The sequence below is a fragment of the Tiliqua scincoides genome, chromosome 4 (assembly GCF_035046505.1).
Source record: "Tiliqua scincoides isolate rTilSci1 chromosome 4, rTilSci1.hap2, whole genome shotgun sequence".
Classification (NCBI taxonomy): domain Eukaryota; kingdom Metazoa; phylum Chordata; class Lepidosauria; order Squamata; family Scincidae; genus Tiliqua; species Tiliqua scincoides.
In genome coordinates, this window is record NC_089824.1 from 33699337 (window position 1) to 33719564 (window position 20228).

Sequence of the window (20228 nt, forward strand, 5' to 3'; positions counted from 1 at the left end):
AGTGAAAATGGAAAAGGTGCAAAAGAGAGCGACTAAGATGATTACTGGGGCTGGGGCACCTTCCTTATGAGGAAAGGCTATGGCGTTTGGGCCTCTTCAGCCTAGAAAAGAGGCGCCTGAGGGGGACATGATTGAGACATACAAACTTATGCAGGGGATGGACAGAGTGGATAGAGAGATGCTCTTTACACTCTCACATAACACCAGAACCAGGCGACATCCACTAAAATTGAGTGTTGGGAGAGTTAGAACAGACAAAAGAAAATATTTCTTTACTCAGCGTGTGGTTGGTCTGTGGAGCTCCTTGCCACAGGATATGGTGATGGCATCTGGCCTGGATGCCTTTAAAAGGGGATTGGACAAGTTTCTGGAGGAAAAATCCATTACGGATTACAAGCCATGATGTGTATGTGCAACCTACTGATTTTAGAAATGGGCTATATCAGAATGCCAATGCAAGGGACGGCACCAGGATGAGGTCTCTTGTTATTTGGTGTGCTCCCTGGGGCATTTGGTGGGCCGCTGTGAGACTAGATGGGCCATGGCCTGATCCAGTGGAGCTGTTCTTATGTTCTTATATTCTTATATTATAGACTGATAGTCAATGTCATATTCATCAAGATATAGTCTAGCTATATCATTTTTAAAAAACATGTTTTGCGTGTTACACATTTAAAGTAATTAACACTGTAAATTAAAGCAGTTTTCTCACTGCTTTGCATAGAAATCATAAGCAGCCTAAATCCCAATTCCCAGGACAAAGAACTGTGGGGAAGCGACTCATGTATTTTTAAATATATTTATGTGCTTCTGGGGTTTTGCCTTTCTACCTCCGATGCTTGAAGTATGGGTTTGCAGTATGAGTAGCACATGTATTCATGTAGCCCATCCTATGTATCTTACTGGCAAATGCTTCTCTCCCTCTTGCCCACTGACATTTGATGAATATGGCCTGCTAAAGAACACTTCTTCTTCCATTAGACGGGGTGGGCAAACCCCAGCCTGGGAACCATTTGTAGACCTCAGGGTTGCCCAACCTGGGCTGCAGGGAGCCCTCCCCCTCCAATGAGCCTCTGGTCCGTCGGAGACTGTTGGAGCCTGTGGTGGCCGCAACTAATCAGCTGCATCTGCCAGACGTGAACTACGTGCTGAGTTAGAGCAAGGCCTTTTATAGTCTCCATGTGTTTTCTCTTTTCCCTGGGCATTATTTTAATCCCCCTCCCCAATTGCCTCTGAACAACTTATATCTCCATGTGTTTCTGGCCTGGCCTGTATGTTTTCACTGTGCAAGAAGTGTGTGCTGAACAGTTCATAGTTCTCTTGTGGTTCTCCATGCCTGTATTATAGTTCTCATGTATATTATAAAAAAGCTCAGTAAAATTTACTCATTCATATAAGTTCTGTCTCTAATGTTTCATGTATGTAAATTTATTCAAATTTGAAATATAAATTCATTCTTTTTTCCCCGGGCCCCAACACAGTGTCAGAGAGATGATGTGACCCTCCTATTAAAACGTTTGCCCACCCCTGCATTAGACCATAGAGATGGGCTCATAAAAAGTAGTCCCTTCTCAATGGAATGTCCTTCCATGGAAACTGCCCAAGTACATTGCTCCCAGGTAGTTTTATGTTGGCTATTTTATTTATTGTATTGTAACTGTTAAAAAAAATGACTAGTCTTGGATTTCATTTTGAAAAAATATACATATTTGTATATTTGAAGCATGCCTTTACTTAGAACAAAAATGAGAAACTGACCTGTGTCCTAAAAACTGAAGAGTTCAGAGACTATCCTTATTAAGAATATTTACATACTACTTTTAAAGAGGTTAGGGTTGTTAGTTGTTAGAGGTTAGATCAGGAATTGATTAAAAAGTGAATGGTATACAAAATAAGTAACGTATGCAACCAAAGGCATAGACATCCTGCAAACTAGCATTTATTCCAGGGCAATTGTTGCTGGTTAATATTAACTAACCCCTTAAGTCAGTGGTTCCCAGAATCCTCTTTAGAAAGAGGGAAACACATAAGTATTTGCTGGGGCGGGGGGATTGCATTAATGTGATCCCCAGGATCAGGCTGCTGCCAGGGACTGGAGGGGAGTTTTCATTTACCTCCAGCCAGTGCTGGAGGTCTGAAAGCCCAAGCCTCTGTAAGTCTGAAAAATAGGAAAAAACAAGCACTTCCAGTTTTGCCGCAGAAACTGGAAGTGTCCTTTTTTCTTTTTTACAGACTTGCAGAGGCTTGGGGAGTTCTGTAGAGAGCTCCCCAGACTTTCCATGACTTTCCACACTGGCTGGAGGTAAGTGAAAACCCTCTTCCCCGGCAGCAGCGCAATCCTGGGGATCGCGTTACTGCCTTCTTCCCTTCCCTGCCCTTAAAGGGACATAGGCCAGTGCTTCCATGACTTGGTGAGTTGCAACCCACCAGTTTGGGAACCACTGCCCTAGATCTTTTAAATGACAAATTCATACTTTTTGCTTTGCAGCCTTCAGAGAAAGAGGTCTTCAGCCACTCTGTTACAAGTCTTGCCACAAATCCTCTTGGCAGCAGTGAACAAAATGGTGGACTCTCTAACGGTGATGGTAAGACTTGGTTTATCATCATTTCATCTCTCACTACTTAAACCCACACCACATTGTGTTTTGAGATGATTTTGCTCACATGTGCAAGCTACACACTCACACAAGCACTTGGTGCCGCAGTTATCAAGTGATGAACATGTGTGTTTGAATAATGAGAGAGAAGGATTCCCCAGTACTTTAAAAAAATGAAAAGCAAAAATCAACAGCATTGGAAAAAAGAAGTGAAGAGAGTATTGAATTAGTGCAGTTTGATACTATCAAAAATGTAAATGGAAACATGTATTTCTGCACATAATCTGTCCCAGTGCAACCTGTACACGTTCCATATTCAGCTTTCCCTACGTTTTCCTAAATTTAATGTATTTAGTACATCAGTTTTAATGTGAGAGATATCCCTGTTTACAGAAATGCTGTTACACTTTGAACCCTGAATCATACTGCTAAAATTATAGTGTACACATGTCCTTGGTAAAGTAACATACAGGTTCCTTTATCCCATATCCGAAGGGGATATCGGATCTGTGGATATGGGGTCCCACCTGTATTTATATTAGTGGCACACTGCATAGCTACAAAAGTACTTAATTATTCCATCCAGCCATTGTGAGGGTAACTGAAAGGTAGGTGGGACCCAGTCCTATCTAATTTTCCAGCTGTGTGAATGGGGCATGCAATGCATCCTGTAGTGGGGAGGCAGTCATAGAGACCTCCTTAAGGGGACATTTGTTCCCCTACTTTCGGGGTGCACTGTAGCTACACTAGTGCTGGAAAGTTGGATAGGATTGGGCCCTGAGTCCCCTTGCATGGCTAAAAGTTTGAAATAACTCTTACAAAGACAAAAGCTGAAAACTTTTACTCATAAGAAACTAAAAATAAGTGCACTCAGTGAAAAACTGTTGTTTTTGCATGTTTCATAGGCTGGGTTCCTTCTGGCTGTTTAAAATTTAAAGACATAGGATGGGTTAAAGGAAAAAGGAAGAGGAACAGCTGGTAAACAATGAAATCACTAGCACAACAAGACTTGGGCTATATCTTTTCCTGAGAAAGAGAGCACACAACACATTTGTAACCCTTTAGTGACAGGCTGTCTTCCAAACGGTTATGCTTTCTGGTAAATGGAGATTCTCCCCTTTGCTGGTGATTGAGTTTGTTGCATGTAATGCGATTGTGTCTGTCTTCTGTATGCATTGGATGACTCCAGTAATCACCCAAGATAGATACCTAGTCCCTCCCCTGCCCATGCTCTTCTGTTTTTAAGAATTAGTCTTTGCTTTTAATGTCTTTTGAGTATTTCCAGGATACTTTGTCCTCTGCAGTACAGCATGTCCACTCATATCGACTTTTAAAAGGAAGGTCATGACCTCAAGCACAACTGTCTCCTGTCCCATAGAAAGGGTTGTCTAATTTTTTCTGTTAAATTTTTATGTGCCACCCTTCATTTAAACATTTCCAGGGCAGCTCACAAAGAATAATAAAGTATAGTAAGCCTTCATTCAATCTATCATCTCTTCTTCAGTCTGTTATTGATCCAGTAAATACAATATTTTTTAAAAGGGACACAACACAATAAAACCAGAAACAGCAAAATAAAACCATCTTCTTAAGCACCTGGGAAAATTAAGTTGACTGCACCTTAGCCTGAAAACCATAACAAAGTCAATACTAGGTGAGTAGCTTTGGGGAGAAGCATCCCAACAACTGGTGTGCTACCACTTGTCTATGGTTGGCACTCATCACAGCACTGAATGGAGTTGCATCCAGACCCTTTTGGTGCAGAGCTTATTGAATGGGCTGGTTCATACCCTCCTTCATTAAGTTTTTGATAAATGAATAAGCACGCCCCTCTGGGGAGAAGTCCATAGCTCAGTGGTAGAACACATGCTTTGTATGCATCAGGTTCCAGGTTGTCTCCAGTTTGGGCAGAGAAAATTCCTGTCCAAACTCATAGAGAGCCAGTCAGTGGCAACAGTATTCAGCCAGATACACCAGTGGTCTGACTCTCCATAAGGCAGCTTCCTGTGTTCTTCTGCATCAAAATTGCTTCCTCTTTTTACATTTGAACACACTGTTGCTATTAGATTGAGATTGATGATGATGCTAGATAATGCAGTGAGAGGAATCTTGCCATTGTTTCAAAAAAATTAAGACCTGTACAGGTTATAAATGCACTAGGAATTATCAGGAATTACCAGTTCTTAACAATTAAATATCAGTATCAGGGCCCAAAAGGGTCCGGATGGGCTGGTATCGAATCTTGGCACAAGCAGACAATGATCAGAGGACTGGAGGCATAAGGTGTATTAAACGGTCTGGTGGTCCAATTTGAAGTAGCAGAGATGAGAGTTGAAGAGCAAGGGTTATGATTTTTATTTATCTATTTATTTATTTCAGATAGGGGTAGGGATATGGGACAGACTCGTGTATAGGGTTACACGAGTTACATAACACAACAGGATATTGGCCATTGGGTCACAAAATGCATTTTAAAACAAAATTTATACATCAAAATAAAGCTAAGCACAAACTCATTTATATAAATCATCAGCAAGAGTTATGATTAAAGACCAACTTGCAGTCAGGGTTCAGATTAGGCAAGACAAGTCTGTGTTACCACCTGGTCAGACAAGTTATTCAGGCTGAGGACAAAGCCTGGAAAAACTGTTAAGGTATATATGGACCACTCAGCTTTTCTGGACTGAAGTACCAGCTTCAACCATTAAAAGGGTAGTGTGCAGTGTGGTAGAGATCAGGTTGTATAACTCATTTTGCCTCAGAATTCTCTTGGTGGTGTAGGGCGTAAAGTACATGAGCTCTGCTACCATAACTCCTGTTAGATTCCACCCGTACCTTATAGATTGTCTAAGTTACCATTACTGACTGTAGTACCTGAAGACACAAATGCTATTATCTGATTAACAAACTATTGTCTCTTGAAAATTTTATGCAAACTTCTTGCCAAATAATTCAGAATCTAAATGGGAAAGTCTGAGAACAATTAAGATGTCTAGGAAGGGTGTTCCTTCGGTTTTGCCCCTTCTTCTTCCCAGTGGGTTCTTTCTGACAAGAAAATAACTAGCTTGGGTTAATTAAGACATTATCTAATACATGCATCAAAAAGATCAAACATCCTCACTCTAATCCAAATTAATAGTGCTTACTCCATTGTGGGTGATCCAGAGTTAGGAGACAATCCTATACAGAAGTTTCATCTTGGCTTTTTCTAAATAGCAGGCTGGAAGGACCTATAAGGTAAACACTGGTAAATCCAGTACCCTTGGACCATATTGCATGAACCATCCCTTTTTCAAGTATGGCATTTCTGGGTTTTGTAGTAGTAATGATAATAGATGGATCCATGTTGGGCATAGGGTCCTATAAACATAATTCTCTGTCATCCATTTTCTTCTAGTTCTCTCAGAAGATAGTACAACTGCTTGTATTCAGCCTTATGAAGAAGTACAAACTTCTGCTACAGATCTCTCGGATCAGCAGGATAGTCTGGGAAGGTCCCTGAAATGTCATCAAAGCAGGGAGCTACCGAGAATTCCTCCAAATAATGCCATAGAAACAATCCTCTCGACTAGAAACATGGAAAATGACAATGGACTGGGAATGGAGGGACCCTATGAAGTGTTGAAAGACAGCTCTTCCCAAGAAAATATAGTTGAAGACTGCTTGTATGAAACGGTGAAGGAAATTAAGGACCTGGGAGCAACGACCAACCCAGATAAGAATGCTGGAAGCAAAACAAAAGCTACAGCAATGGTTAATGGGCATCTGGATCATGTTACGGAGCACAAAATTGAATCTGCTGAGTATGCATCCGTTGATCGAAATAAAAAAAGCCGCCAGAGTGCTAATTCAGAGAGCCCTCTTAGCAATACTCCAGAAAGAGAAGATGAAGCTCCACCTCCAGTACCTGTAAAACTCCTTGATGAAAATGAGAATGTACAGGAAAAGGAAGTTAATGAGGAGGAAGAGGTGATGGAAGGACCCAGTGAACCTGATAAGGTATACCTTCTGTTGATTAATTATCTACACAAGATCACACAATTATATAAGATTTGTTCCAGATATTTATACCAATCCATAGGAAACTGCCTTCTATTATGAGATGAGTGGTCCACCTAGCTAAGTATTGTCTGCACTAACTGCTGGCACCATTTAAGGGTTTCAGACAAGGGATTTTTTTCCCTAATCCCTATGCTCTTTTTACCTGACTATTTTTTATCTGACTGCTATTTTTATGATATGTGTTAATATGTTTTTATTTGTTTTAAATTATGTTTTTAATCTGTTTTAACCTGTTGTAAGCCGCCTTGAGTCCCTTCGGGGAGAAAGGCGGGTTAAAAATAAAGTTTATTATTATTATTATTATCCTACCTGGCAAACTCAGGAATTGAACCTGGAACCATCTTCATGTAAGCATGTGGCCCACCACCAAGCTATAATCCTTCCCTATTTCACAACAAACACCAGCCTTTATCAGTAGTAGTAAATGTTAGAAATGAGGATGAAATTTGGTCATTTTTCAATTTTTCATATTTTATGCTAAAATCTTACTTTATCTTGAATTGCAATCCTTTGCATGTCTACTCAGAAGTAAGCCTCATTGGATCCAGTTGGACCTACTCCCAGGAAAGTGTGTATAAGATTGCAGCTTTAATCATTAAACTTTTGACATTTAGTGAGGTGTGTGACAAAGAGGCAGACAAAAATCTATTGGCTTATTAGTGGCAATGTTTTGGTTTGCTGTGTTTCACTAGTACTTAAAGAAAAAAAATTAGAAAATAAATCCTGAAAGGTTTGCAAGAATAGTTTTTGTTTCATTATCTGTAGAGTAGATGAATCACCTGCCAATTTAGTTAATTAGTCTGCCTCCCTCTTGCTTTTCAAATGTTAGAGAAAAATCTTGATGCATTGCTCCTGCTGATTAATGTCAAGTGTCACAGGTGAACAGACACACACCACAAATCACAGAATCAAAAGAATTCTGGTCTCTAAATTTGACCAAATCTAGTCCTGCTATCTAACTGATTAAAGGTGTGTCCCAAACATTAGACTGATTTTGAAGAAAACCAAGGTTTCTCTTTATATCTTTCTTACTGTGAAGAATCCCAACAGAGTTTAACAACCCCACTTTAGAGTACATAGATTATAACCAGTGTTCTAGGTGATTGTTTCAGGGCTATCAGCCTGTCTTTCTTTTAATATTTGTTCCAGAGAGTTATGGGGTGCTGCCTTCTCTTGCTACCCCACAACTCCACCTAGTAATCTGGCTCATGGGTGGTGGTGCCTTTCATCAGAGCTAGCCAGAGCTTGCCTTTCATCAGTAAGGTGTCCTTGTTATTTTTTGGTCCAGAATACAGGGCTTTATAATTATATTGAGTAGAAAGGGCAAGTCAGGGACTATAGTGACTGGGCAGTGGCCAGGACCAATCTGAAAATAAACAGCCCTATCAAACCATAGTAGGTGAGTCGTATTATTATTTCTGTCTTGTTCTTACTAAGAACAATAAAAATAAGATGTCTGAGGGAAAGAGTGCACAATTACATTGGGATGAGGAAGGAAGAGGAGAAGCAATTGAGAAAAGGATGGAAAAAAGCACTGTTGTGGGGAAGAGAGTCAGGTAGAGGACAAAGAGATTTCTAAAAACCAAAGGAATAAAGCTGGGGGAAGGAGGAGGAACTTTCCATTGGTCTGTTAGATGCATAAAAGCACAATTCTGTAGTACACAGGCAAAGGCTGTGTACCCAGTGCATATGACACTTTCTGTTCTGCCGGGGAGCCTCCACAAAGCACCTCTGTGTACCCCCATTCCTTGCCACCTCCAGCCACTGCTGCCCAAAAATCTGGGTGCAAAGCCTGCTGAGGCATTGCAAGCCAGAAGTGGTTGGACGCGGCAAGGAATGGGGGCACACGGAAGCACTTTGTGGAAGCTCCCCAATGGAACGGTAAACGCTGTTCATGTGGGGGATGGCTTTGGAAGGGCACCATATCTGGCCTGCGGGCTGGAGTCTGCAGAGCCCTGCTCTAGTATTTACAAAAGTCCCATTTTGTTACTCCCAAATAAGCATGCATAAGATTGCAGCCTGAGAGATGTGTGGATGAAGGACAGTGTGCATATCGGACAGGGTGGGGGGAGGAGAGGGAACTGAGGAAGGAAAAACCAGAGAAAGAAGAAAGAAGAAGAGAGAAAAATAAAACTATGGCAGCCTCAGAAGAAAAATGTATGCCAGGTGCTATGATCACCTGAAAGTATTTATAAACTCCAGTGAGCATACAAAACTCTTCCGGCTGCATCAGACCATTGGTCCACCTGGTTCAATATAGCCTACGACAAGTGGCATCAGCCTCTGGGTTGCAGATAATGCGGACAGTACTCAAAACCAGAATTCTTTGTTGCAGGGAAATTATGTTTTCCAGTGCCAAATCCAATTAGGTAGTTTTTAAGTGCTTTATAGCATGTGATTATGCAAGCGTCAAATAGACTTGTTAGCTAATGCCTAATACCTGTGGCACACTGGTGATGAGTGGCACACTTCCCATCAAGTGTTTGTATCATTTCATGAGGTCTTTAAAATGCTTAACTTTTCAGTAGTTACCTAGAGACTAAAATACTGATGGTCCACCAATGTCCAGTAACTTTGCCAAGTGGATACCATGCAACATGGTGAAGCCCCTCCCTCCATAGGTAATTGGTTCATTATTGAACCATTTTTACTGTTAGGAAATTCATTGACCTGTTCAACCACAATCAATACATTAAGCCCATTAGATCTGATTCTGTCATCTGTAGCAGCTGAGAACAAGTCTTTGTCCTCTTCTATGTGACAACCCTTTGAGTATTTGAAGAGTGCTGTCATGTTCGACTTGGTCTTATCTTCTAAAGACTAAATATACCCAGTCCCTTCCGTTTTTCCTCATCATTCCTTCCCTATGCACACAGCTTTGTGCAGACAGCAGTGGTGAGATATCATTAGAAGGTAGCTCTTCAATCGTGTGCAGGAAGGGATGGATAGAGAGAATGACTTTAGTATGTCTTTAGCTTTGCCCGTGAATCAACTATCAGACACGTTGAATTCAAAAACTTTATGAAAATAGTTTGCAATCTTCTAATATTTCATTGAAATCAATTGCAATTTCTTAGGCTCTGTATCAATATTATTCTTGCTATTTTAAGCTGTTCCACAAACTTCCATATGGTTCACAGAGGTTTGTGCAAACAGATATAGTGGCTGTTCTGGAGCTCCTCAAGTTGACCGATATACAGTGTCAGAAAGCATAAAAATTGGGAATTCATTGCAGCAGTTCTGACTAGAAGAATTAATCAAGAAGTGACACCTGCAGTCCCTTAAGAGCTGTTGAAATGTGTTTGTCTAATTGAAATATATTCAGACAACAAAAGTCCTCCTAAAATGAGCTACACAGAATTTGATCCCTTTTGTGTGCTTTCAAAAATTCATGGCAGCTTAGATATGTTCTGTCCTTGAAACATACAGCTGTAGCGCAGCTAAAAAAACATTTAATTGATTGAATATATAAATGTTATTTCAAGTACTGTGCTGGTTCTGTGTCTATTATTTTTTTTAATTCCTCACACTAGCTTTATGTCCAATTACTTCAGTTGGATTTAATGTACTAAACTGTTTCAAATCTTTCTGTAACCATTTGTGGAAGTATCATATTTTTATTTACATGGGGTTAAATTATATAGAACATCACCTGGTTATACATGTTTCTGCCATAGTGAGGGATGGGTTATATGTCCTATTTGATTTTGGGGGCCAAGTGTGTTTATTTCAAAGAAAACAAACAAAAAAAGACTTATAAACTTTGATTTTACAATCTGTGCTTGCCTCCTCTCACCCAAACAGTAGTCAGGAGCCTTTCAGCTCACATAGTCCATATCTTTGCTAAGTCAAGTTTACTGAGGGTTTGGGGCAAAGGCCTGTACGGGGTCACCAGGTACTCCTATCTATCCCTAGTGGCACATTATGCAGTACCACTATCCTACTGGTACTAAGAGTTTATGGGTCAACCTGGCCAGATGGGCTCTTCAATGAGCATCAACCCTTGATGCCACGCCTGGTCCCACATGGTCAGCTTCCAGCCTTAGTTTGGCTACCAGTAAGCCATTGTTTTACTTTTACTTGGTCTGACCAGTAAAACCTTCTGTCAGGTAACTAGTTTCAGTACACTTTAAAGCCTACACAACACAACCTATTTGCTATTGATCCCACTCCTATACACACCTGATTCCAGCTTGGTGCCACTTTTGACCTTTTCGGTTTCTTCCTGGCTTCATCTTTTGGCCTGCAGCTCATTCACTTCAGGAAGCTAGTACTGAGATTTTTACAGCATCCTATCTGTATCTAGAATGCTTTTCCTGTCTTAGAAGGACTCATAGTGTTGACCAGCAACATTTGTGCAACTCTGAATTGTGCTATAGCTAGAAGAAGAGGCTTCAGACCTCCAGTCTCATCAAAGACTGGCAGTTTGCTGCATGGCTATTCTTGACACAATATGTGGAATAGGGAAAGACACTGTCTGGGATTTTTACACCTAAGAAAATACTCAGTGTTTGATTGAGAACTTGGTCTTTATTTGTACTGCTATTCTAGCATTTTTAATAAAGCATAGAAAAATCAAATAAAAATCCCATGATCAACCAGCATTTTGCATTAAATTGTTTGTATATGCAAACTACTGCTGACTTACTCACATTTCACCTTGCATAAAAGCTCAAAAATCTAATAGAATTGAAGTCCATTTTGTTATGGGATCAGTTAACACCTCATTATATCCCTTAGGGTCATAACAAAGGGTCTGCCTCATCTTAAAGCTCTACTTACCTCAAGGCTGTTTATCTCCAAAACTGCAGTAAGTTTTAGCTAATGTGAAAATGGATGAGTGTGCAAATGACCATTTAATACATATCGATTCCTAGGGGAAGGGTTCACTAAGAGCCTAACACTGTTGCCTGTTTAATAAGGCTTATTTGCCTGGCTTTTTTTCCAGAGGCTTAGCTCGCTGTCTTACAAATCTCGAGAAGAAGACCCATCACTTACAGAAGATGAGGTGGGTTTCTTGCATGGAGTAATTTCTTTTATACATATGCATGTGATTATTTTTACCTCATGAAGCTGTAAATCTAACAACTGTAACATTTTTCTGTGTATTATTGTTATAAATATTTAACACAGGTTTCTATACAATAATGCACAAGGCTGCTACTAGGCTATTATAGTGGTGCTCCCATAACTGCAGGGGTTCCATTTTGAATATGGCAGATACACGGGACCCTCATGCACCCATTAGTTCAGAGTTCCCAAACTGTGTGTCGCAAGGCCTTTGGGTGTCATGAGGCACAGTTTGGGGAGGTGCAGGGCCCTGGAACCCCCGGGCCCAGCCAGGTTAGACCTTCTGGAGGCAAGGGGAGCTGTGCTCCCTTCGCCTCTGAAGCCTCACCTGAGTCCCACAGGGACTGCACACATCCGCCCATGGCCTCTTTGTTGCTCAGAAGCCATAGAGGGTTTCCTCAGCTATCATAATGCCTTTTAAAGGCATACAAAGTCACTTCCAGTTTTGCCAGAAACCGGAAGTCTCTCTTTTTTGTTTCTAAGAGTCATTCTGAGTCCCAGAGAGGCCATGGGCAGATGTACACCTCCAGAAGAGCCTCCAGAGGCAAAGGAAGCACAAAACCCTTGCCTCTGCAGGGTCCGGGCAAGAATCTATGATTGTGCAGGATACGTCTTTAACTAATGGGTGCACAGGGGGTATGGGGAGCCCCACAGCTGCAGAACTGTAAATAACTGAAACCACGGATATGGAATCCACTGATACGGGGTCCCCCATAGCTATATTTTAATATACCAATACTAAAGCATAATGACAATGACAAGCAACAATAAAAAGCAATACGTGCAGCTGGTAATACGAATAGTGTATATAACAGAGGTGCTCACACTTTTTTGGCTCAAGAGCTACTTTGAAACCCAGCAAGGCCTGGAGATCTACCAGAGTTTTTTTACAATGTTCGCGCCATCATAACATATAGATAGCCAGACCTGACCACAAAAGTCTATGCATCATTCATCCTGCAGAATACAGAAAATATCATGCCCTCCTTCCAAGTCATGCACCCATTCAAACACTATCACCACAATGACATCCATGTTTCACACTGACCCAATCTTAGGGTTGAAATTTTCCCCTCCCCTTTGGGCTGCCTGGACTTTTAAGATCTGAACAGGCCAAAATTCAACAAATGCAGCTTTTGTTGACATGGATGTGAATCCAATAAGGGAAGACACACCTGATGAATTTCTACCTTTTGTAAGCCATTAAAGCCCTGCCAGCAAAGAAAAGGAAAAAAAACAACAGTGGAAGCTTAAAATTTATGGGGAAAGGTCCAGAGCAGATGACATTTCCCTTCTGAACTAAAGTTCAACTTTGTGAGATCCAACACTCTTATGCGCATTTTCAAGACTGAAAACTATGGTTGCAATCCTAACCACACTTCCCTGAGAGCAAGTCCCATTGAACAAAATAGGACTTACTTCTGAGTAGACCTGCATAGGATTGTTCCCTAAGGCAGCAATCCTATCCACACTTCCCTGGGAGTAAGCCCCATTGGGACACAATGGGACTTACTTCTGAGTAGGCATGCCTAGGATTGTAAGTTCCAGTGCGCTCCAGGCTTTCCAAGCGCGCACCCCTTAAAAACCCTCTCCAAGCAGCCCAAACCCAAGCGGTCTACTCGGGAATAAGGAAGTCCCAGGCGGCAGCTGCTGCCCTTGCTCACGAGGACTTGCACCCTCCACCTTGCCCCCTTTCCCTTTCCCAGCAGCTTCCCGAGAAGGCATTTACTCTGCAGGAAGGGCCAGACCCTGCCTCTCCTCCGGCCGGCCAGCCAGCCAGAGTCACCCGGGGAGAAGCTGGGAGGGCTGGGAAGAAGCTAGGCTGGGAAGGGGAGAGAAAGTTGGCCAACTTGGGGGACGATCCGGAGAGAGAAAGGCGACTGATCGCCCCCAAAGTCAAGGCAGGGGGAGGTGGGGGAAAGAGCCCCCCCTCGGTAGGGGGAGAAGCCCCCACCTCTTCCCCTCCTCCTCCCCCCAGCCCCCCTTCAGGTCCTCCCCCCACTGCCTCCTCCACTCCTGCAACTGGGAACAAAGCGGATGCCTCGCATTCCTTCCCAGCCCCGAGTCGGGCAGGCGGGGATGTGGTGCTGCCCCCCCATGGCCCCAGCCCCCCGCAGAGCCACTCAGTGGTCTCTCCGCCACCTGGAGCCGCGATCGGGCCGGGGAGGGAGGCAGGCAGGCAGGAGCCCAGCAGGCAGGACTCCCCCCCGGGGTGGCAGCAGGGGAGCAACAGGGGAGGCCCCTGCTCGGGCCGCGTGCCGCCTTACTGGCCTCCGCACCTGTGGGCATGCACAGCAGCGGTCAGCGTGGCCAGAGCAGGGGCCTCCCCAACAGGCCCGAGCGCGCCGCGTGCCACCTTCCTGGCCTGCCGCCGGCCAATCGCCGACACGTCACCAGCCAACGAGACGGGGAGCACCGCCCCCCCTACCGCCCAGGGGCATGCCTTGGCTCAGGCAGGGCTTCCCGTCCTCCCCCCACAGCCGCCCGCCGTCAGGGGCCGCCCTGCCGCCTGGGACCGGCCGCAGCGGCCCTGAGCGCCCCCACCTGCGCTGACGCCGTGGCCAGGCAGCCCCCTCAGCCCAGCCCAGCGCGCAATCGACTCTCTGTTGCCTCGTGATCTACCGGTCGATCGCGAGCGACGTTTTGAGCACCCCTGGTATATATCATCTATATTTCAGTATAGTGGTGGAAATGGCAAAAGTTAAAATTCATGAGCCCACAAAGATATGAAAAAGCACAGAGGAACATTTGGGTCTTAATCTGATGACAGAAGGTTGTAGAATGTCTTGGGAATCTAAAGGAGATTCCCATTGAAGACTATCTGGGCACAGCCACAGAGCAGGTCCCCTCTGGTATCCCGATTGACCATAACTCCGTTGCTGACTAAATGCAAAAAAAGATTCGCTGGAGAGATTCAATGCCTGGGCAGTTACATGTGGAAGGGGGTTCTTCAGTTTTTACCCTGGAATAGGGCATTTTGTATTACTGTTGTAAAGTTGGGGCTCACCTCTTGGAAATGTCAGCATTTGATATGAAGACTGTGGCCTGGATCCAAGGAAGAGTGTGTGATAGTCCATTAACCCAATGGGATTATATCACCTTTCCTACTGTTGCCCTTCACTGAACAATAAATAGCAGCATGTTGAAAGCAAATTTTTTTCATACATAGTAACTTTTTCCCTTTCCCCCCTCTAGATTTCAGCAATGTACTCTTCCGTAAATAAGCCAGGGCAGGCCACCAAAGAACTGGAGTCTACATACACCTATATTCCAGAAATTGTACCTCAGAAGTCACCATCTATTTGTAGCAGCCTCTATGCCAGTGTGAAGGACTTGGACAATACCCCAAACCTTACCTCCATGCCTCAATCAGAGGACAGAATAAATGGGGAGTTAGAGCCAGACTATGAGGCAATTCAGACTATAAATCATGAAGAAGACAGACATTTGTTGATGCCTAATATCAGCCAATCACCTGTCCCACAAGAGAATGACTATGAGAGTATTGGGGACTTGCAGCAAAATAAGGATGTCACTCGGCTTTAACTACCCCAGTGCCAGTCTGTCTTATTGACACGTGTTTCGGGACCAGTGGCTAATTTACTCCATGCGTTATCAGTTGATAACTCACAACCGAACATGTGAAATGTCTGTTGAAAAGTATTTTGTTTGAGGTAATGTCGGTGGTACGAAAACTGTGACGTTTAATCCATGTTGGCTGCTTCGCACGTGCAATTTGCATATGTAAGCTCCCCCAGGGAAGCAAGGGAAAGGCTATTTTTGAAGAAAAGGGAAAGGCCAAGAAGTAGTAGCAAGAAAAGAAACAAGGATCTGTACATGTTTTGCTAAGACATACTTGGTCTGGTCTTGTAGGTGACAGTCACCCCTACAGGACAAAACCTTCAGAATGAAGGTAAAAGAAGCAGTATTTGCTAATGAGTTCGCCACTTAGCTGCCTGTATATCCAAAATGTTATTAAAAAGCTACGTTATTGTTTTGCCCAGTGGTGATCCTCGCCCCTGTGCTGCCCAGGTTCATGACCACAAGCTGCTGTCTCCCCACCAGTCCTGCTCACTGCCTCACTTCTAGAGGCCTTTAGAGGACTGGAGAAACCAGAAGTGACTTTCTTATGCCCTTAGAAGCCCATCTGAGGGCACAAAAAGTCACTTCTGGTTTCTTCTGTGAAACTGGAAGTGATTTTATTGGCCTTCTGAGGGCCTTACAAGGCCTTTGGAGGGTCAGGAAGGCCACACGCAGCCTCTACAACCCTAGGAAAGCTTCCAGAAGGCAGGCAGTGGGCAGGATCAGTTGGGGAGGGGCTGCATAGCTGGCATGCCACCTGTGGTCAAGTAACCCCCTGAACCCCCCCCCCCAGGTATTTCACTGGTTTTGTCACCTGAAATTGTATTTTAAAATTGTAAGATCCCCCTAGGATTATTTCACTATGCAACAAGCTTGTGATAGTTTGCATGTGTGCCTTTTACCTATACAGGCACACATACAAAGGCCATTTTTGCAGTGCTTAAGACTGCAATCTTATCCATCTTGCCTCAAAGAAAGTTCCAAATAGTATTCCACCAAGGAGATCAACCTAGAGTTGCATTGCGTGAGTACCACAACTCCAAAATGAAGCAACTGGGACTTTTGGCATTACATGTACATTATATGAACTAACCTTAATCTTGGGCTTCAGCTTTTGTCTTGGTTGGCAGATACAGAACGCCACAATACTGGGCAGGAACAGTGTTTGTGGAGTACCTACATAACGGTTTGTGGAACTGCTGCTAGATAGGGCTTATAATCTTCTTGGTTCTGTTGTGCTCCACAGAATTGTACCGTTATTCACAAGTGATCTATTCCAGCTGTACTTAGATTCATCTTGCAGAATCCATTTCAGATCCCCTGTTTTAAAAAAAAAATCATTTATCCACATTTATAACAGTCTACTTGCTGAATGGGACTACAACCCTAATGCTTTAAAATGTAGAAAGTACAGCACACACATGCTCCCTTCTGCCCACAATCCCTTTTGCTTTGGATACTGACTGTATTACATTGACTACTCCATCAAACTGCAACATTTTGCATCATGTAACTGATGTTCTCACAGACAGATACCCAATACAACTTCAAGAATATTTTTTTTAAGTGAAACAGTAAAGGAAAGAAGTTACCAAGAGTCTAGGGTGATGATGGGTGGGGTATCTAGGTTTGAAGGTGACCCCAAAGTATTCAGACTAATAAAGGCTAAGCAGAATGTGAACATTCAGATTTGAAGGCAGAGTCAAACTTCTGTTATTGCCAAACTTCTTTATACCAAGGCAGAGGCTTCTGAGAGTTTTGTATTGATGACCAGAGCAGCACCACACAACAAGTCTTTTCTCACAAGCTGCTCAGCCTGGCATTGTCACACTGTCACAGAAAAATGCACATGTGGTTTTCACACATGCTGGTGTATGTTTGCATGGCTTTTCTGAGATTCATGTAGAAAAAATGTAATGTGTGAAATGACCTTACACGTGCCCCAGAGAGTTGTGAGTGGTGAGGTGTGAAGTAGCTCTAGCTATTTAGGGGTTCCAGGAACTTTGGAGAAATGAACAATGCTTCTGTTAGCTTGGCCAGATTTAACATTCTAGTTAACTTAAGAATTTACAGAAGAGATTTGTAACTGACTTGCAGCTACATCCTATGCACCAACACATGCTGTTGTGTTTGTTACATTACATCAATCACTACATGATAGTAGTTGATGCAACTAACAGCCCAATCCTATCCTTCCCCAGCACCCAGCAATACAGTGGCACTGAAATGGCCGCCGCTGTATCCTATGGGGCCAGGGAAGCTGCTGGAGGTCTCTTCGGGGTAAGGGAACGTTCCCTTACCCCTATATTGAGCACAACTGGCCCAAATGTGTCTACTCAGAGCTGTGCCGGCCCTTGAGCTTGTGCAGATCTGAGGAGAACTGTGTTGAGCTCCACAGCTCTGGAGGGAGGCTAGGATCCAATTGCAGTCCATCCCCCTCCCAGGCCTGATTTGCCCTGCCCCTCCCTGTCTTCCCCCATCTTTCCCGTCACCTGGCAGGGATGCTTGCCATCCAGCGCTTCACCAACACATCCTTCTGGTGCTGAGGTCCAGCACTGACTGGCGCCAGTCTCTCCACCAGCTCTGGATGTCTTCCACCTTACGATACTTTTATGACACCTGTTCCCAATAGTGGGGCTGCAGTGCCAGCAGTGTGCCAGGTAGGACCGGGCCCTAAATGCCTCTCAACCAAGGCATCTTGTCACTTAACTGATGTAAAATGGTGCTTTTTATGGCCATTATGTGGCAATTAAGTGGAGGCCACTTACTCTCCATGGAGCCATTATAATGTGCTAAACAGCTTCCCACACGAATACGTGGTGGTGGTGGTATGTTATGTGATGCCTGGTATTCTAAACACATACATTGAAATTAGGAATTGGCTCCCAAATGAAATATGCTTGGAACAATCTTTCCATATAAGCTTTTAAGAAGTACATGTTGAGATCTTTTAAGAAAAACATACCCTGATTGTGAAGGGCTGTCAATGGAACTTCAACTTGTCTAGTAAAATCTGAATGACTTGCTGTTGCTGAATTGCATGTGTCTTTTTTTTTAATAAGTAGATCCTTACTGTTAACTACTGATGCCTGTTAGTGGGCAGCAAGGATTATAAAACCAGGTACTAGCATCCAAACTCCTCTTTTGTTGGGGTAGATCCTCTATGATGGCAACTTGATATCAGCCATCATGATTCTCAGGGCATAACATACTGTGCCTTTAGAAAATCCACCTTCCATGAAGTCTTCTGGGCTCCCAGACATCTTTTAGAAGTGGCTCCTACTTCAAAATGTGTTACATGTGGTGCTATCTCTTAAATCTTTCTGTGGTGCTTTTATAAAATGTTCTGAAAAGCTGATTTTTTTGTAAACTTTTCCAGAGAGAAAAGTTTGATCCTTCTAGAAATTTCACTTTACATTGCTTGGAACAGGAAAGATCACTTTCTTGTTTCTCTCATTTGTGCTTTCAAGATAGAGTGACTCTCGTGTAAAAAGCCTCTAACAATTGACCTCAATCTTAGCACAGAATGACCCAGGTATTCCTTCCTGAAAATATTAGAAATGTATCTCTTATATCCACTATATGTTGAATATGTACTTTGTCTATATGTTCAGAAATGCATCATTTCAAATTCTGTATATCAGTTTTGTGTATTGATGGAAAGATAAATCAAGCCTGTTCCTAACCTCAGAATAGATGGACTCCTATTGAATTCTCATCTGAGCCAACGTAAGTTATAACTTCCTCTATGTTTAGGCACATACAGGAGATTGGATGTACTCAGTTCCACTGGCTTGTGCTGAACCTATACTGGCTTTGCTTACATTTTCAGAATAGCTTAATTGATGCCACTCTTAAAGTAGCACACATGGGAAAGACTTCTTGAGGCTTTGAAGAGGTACTGCCAGAGCTAGATTGACTCAACAGGTTGATGTTGTGTAAGGCAGTGGCTCCCAAACATTTTAGCATCAGCACCCACTTTTTAAAATGACAACACTATCGGGACCCACCTAGGTTAAACAGACTTTTAAAAAGTAATATTTATAAGTAATAATAACCTGAAAAAAGATACTCAAACATTTATCTTTCCATAACACGTGCTTGCAAACTGCAGGAGCTGAGTTCTTTTCAGGGTAATTACAGTATCTGATTTTTGAATAGCCTCAGGGCTTAAGGCAATTAGTTATCTGATCTTTCCATCACCCTTTGGTGATCCACCAGTAGGTCCCTACCCACAGTTTGGGAACCACTGGTATAAGGCAATGTCATACAAACTCACCTTCCAAATCCTCATACATAGTACAATATTTATCCGAGAGAAAATCAGCAAAAAGCTGAGAGGTTTATTCATTGCCAGTATCAAGTTAATGCAGTGGTTCCCAAACTGTGAGCCACGGCTCCCTGGGGAGCTGCAGAAACCAGCCAGGGAGCCACAAAATTCTCATGAAAACCCACTGCCCTATATAATGTATAGGAGTGTAGCCCTAATGGGGAGCCATGCCTAATGGGTCAGTATGTCAAGGTAGCCGCCAGGCAAAGAAGTTTGGGAACCACTGAGTTAATGGATTGTATCCAAAGAAAGTAATCATGACTAAGCACTGTTGAAAATGGTGAAATTATACACAGTACACTGTCACATCGAAATGAGCAGGATTTAAATTGGCATGTTAATTTCAATGGGGTCTAATCATTACTAACTGTGGAAGGCCACCCTATGTTTAAATATGTGGATAGCTCACATCATATGAGTTGCTATCTTGATTTAAAGATATAGGAAAATGTGGATGTAGGAAAATGTGGAAAACAAATCCAATGGAAAGCACAATGGAAACTGCCTTGAAGATGAAGACCATAAGGAATTTCCCCTTCAGGAGCATATGTGTTACACAGAAACACATGCAATGAAGTTTCGTAGGC

General features: G+C 42.9%; 1 protein-coding gene across 1 annotated transcript in view; it reads left to right on the forward strand.

Annotated features, from left to right (window-relative positions):
• PAG1 (phosphoprotein membrane anchor with glycosphingolipid microdomains 1) overlaps positions 1–18285 on the forward strand; it is a 31035-nt gene extending 12750 nt beyond the window's left edge. Inside the window, exons 4-7 of the mRNA XM_066626408.1 lie at positions 2489–2585; positions 5995–6596; positions 11608–11667; positions 14925–18285. Coding sequence (XP_066482505.1) covers positions 2489–2585; positions 5995–6596; positions 11608–11667; positions 14925–15275 — 1110 coding nt within the window. The 3' untranslated portion in view covers positions 15276–18285. The remainder of the gene's footprint in view (positions 1–2488; positions 2586–5994; positions 6597–11607; positions 11668–14924) is intronic.
• The last annotated feature ends 1943 nt before the right edge of the window (positions 18286–20228 follow it).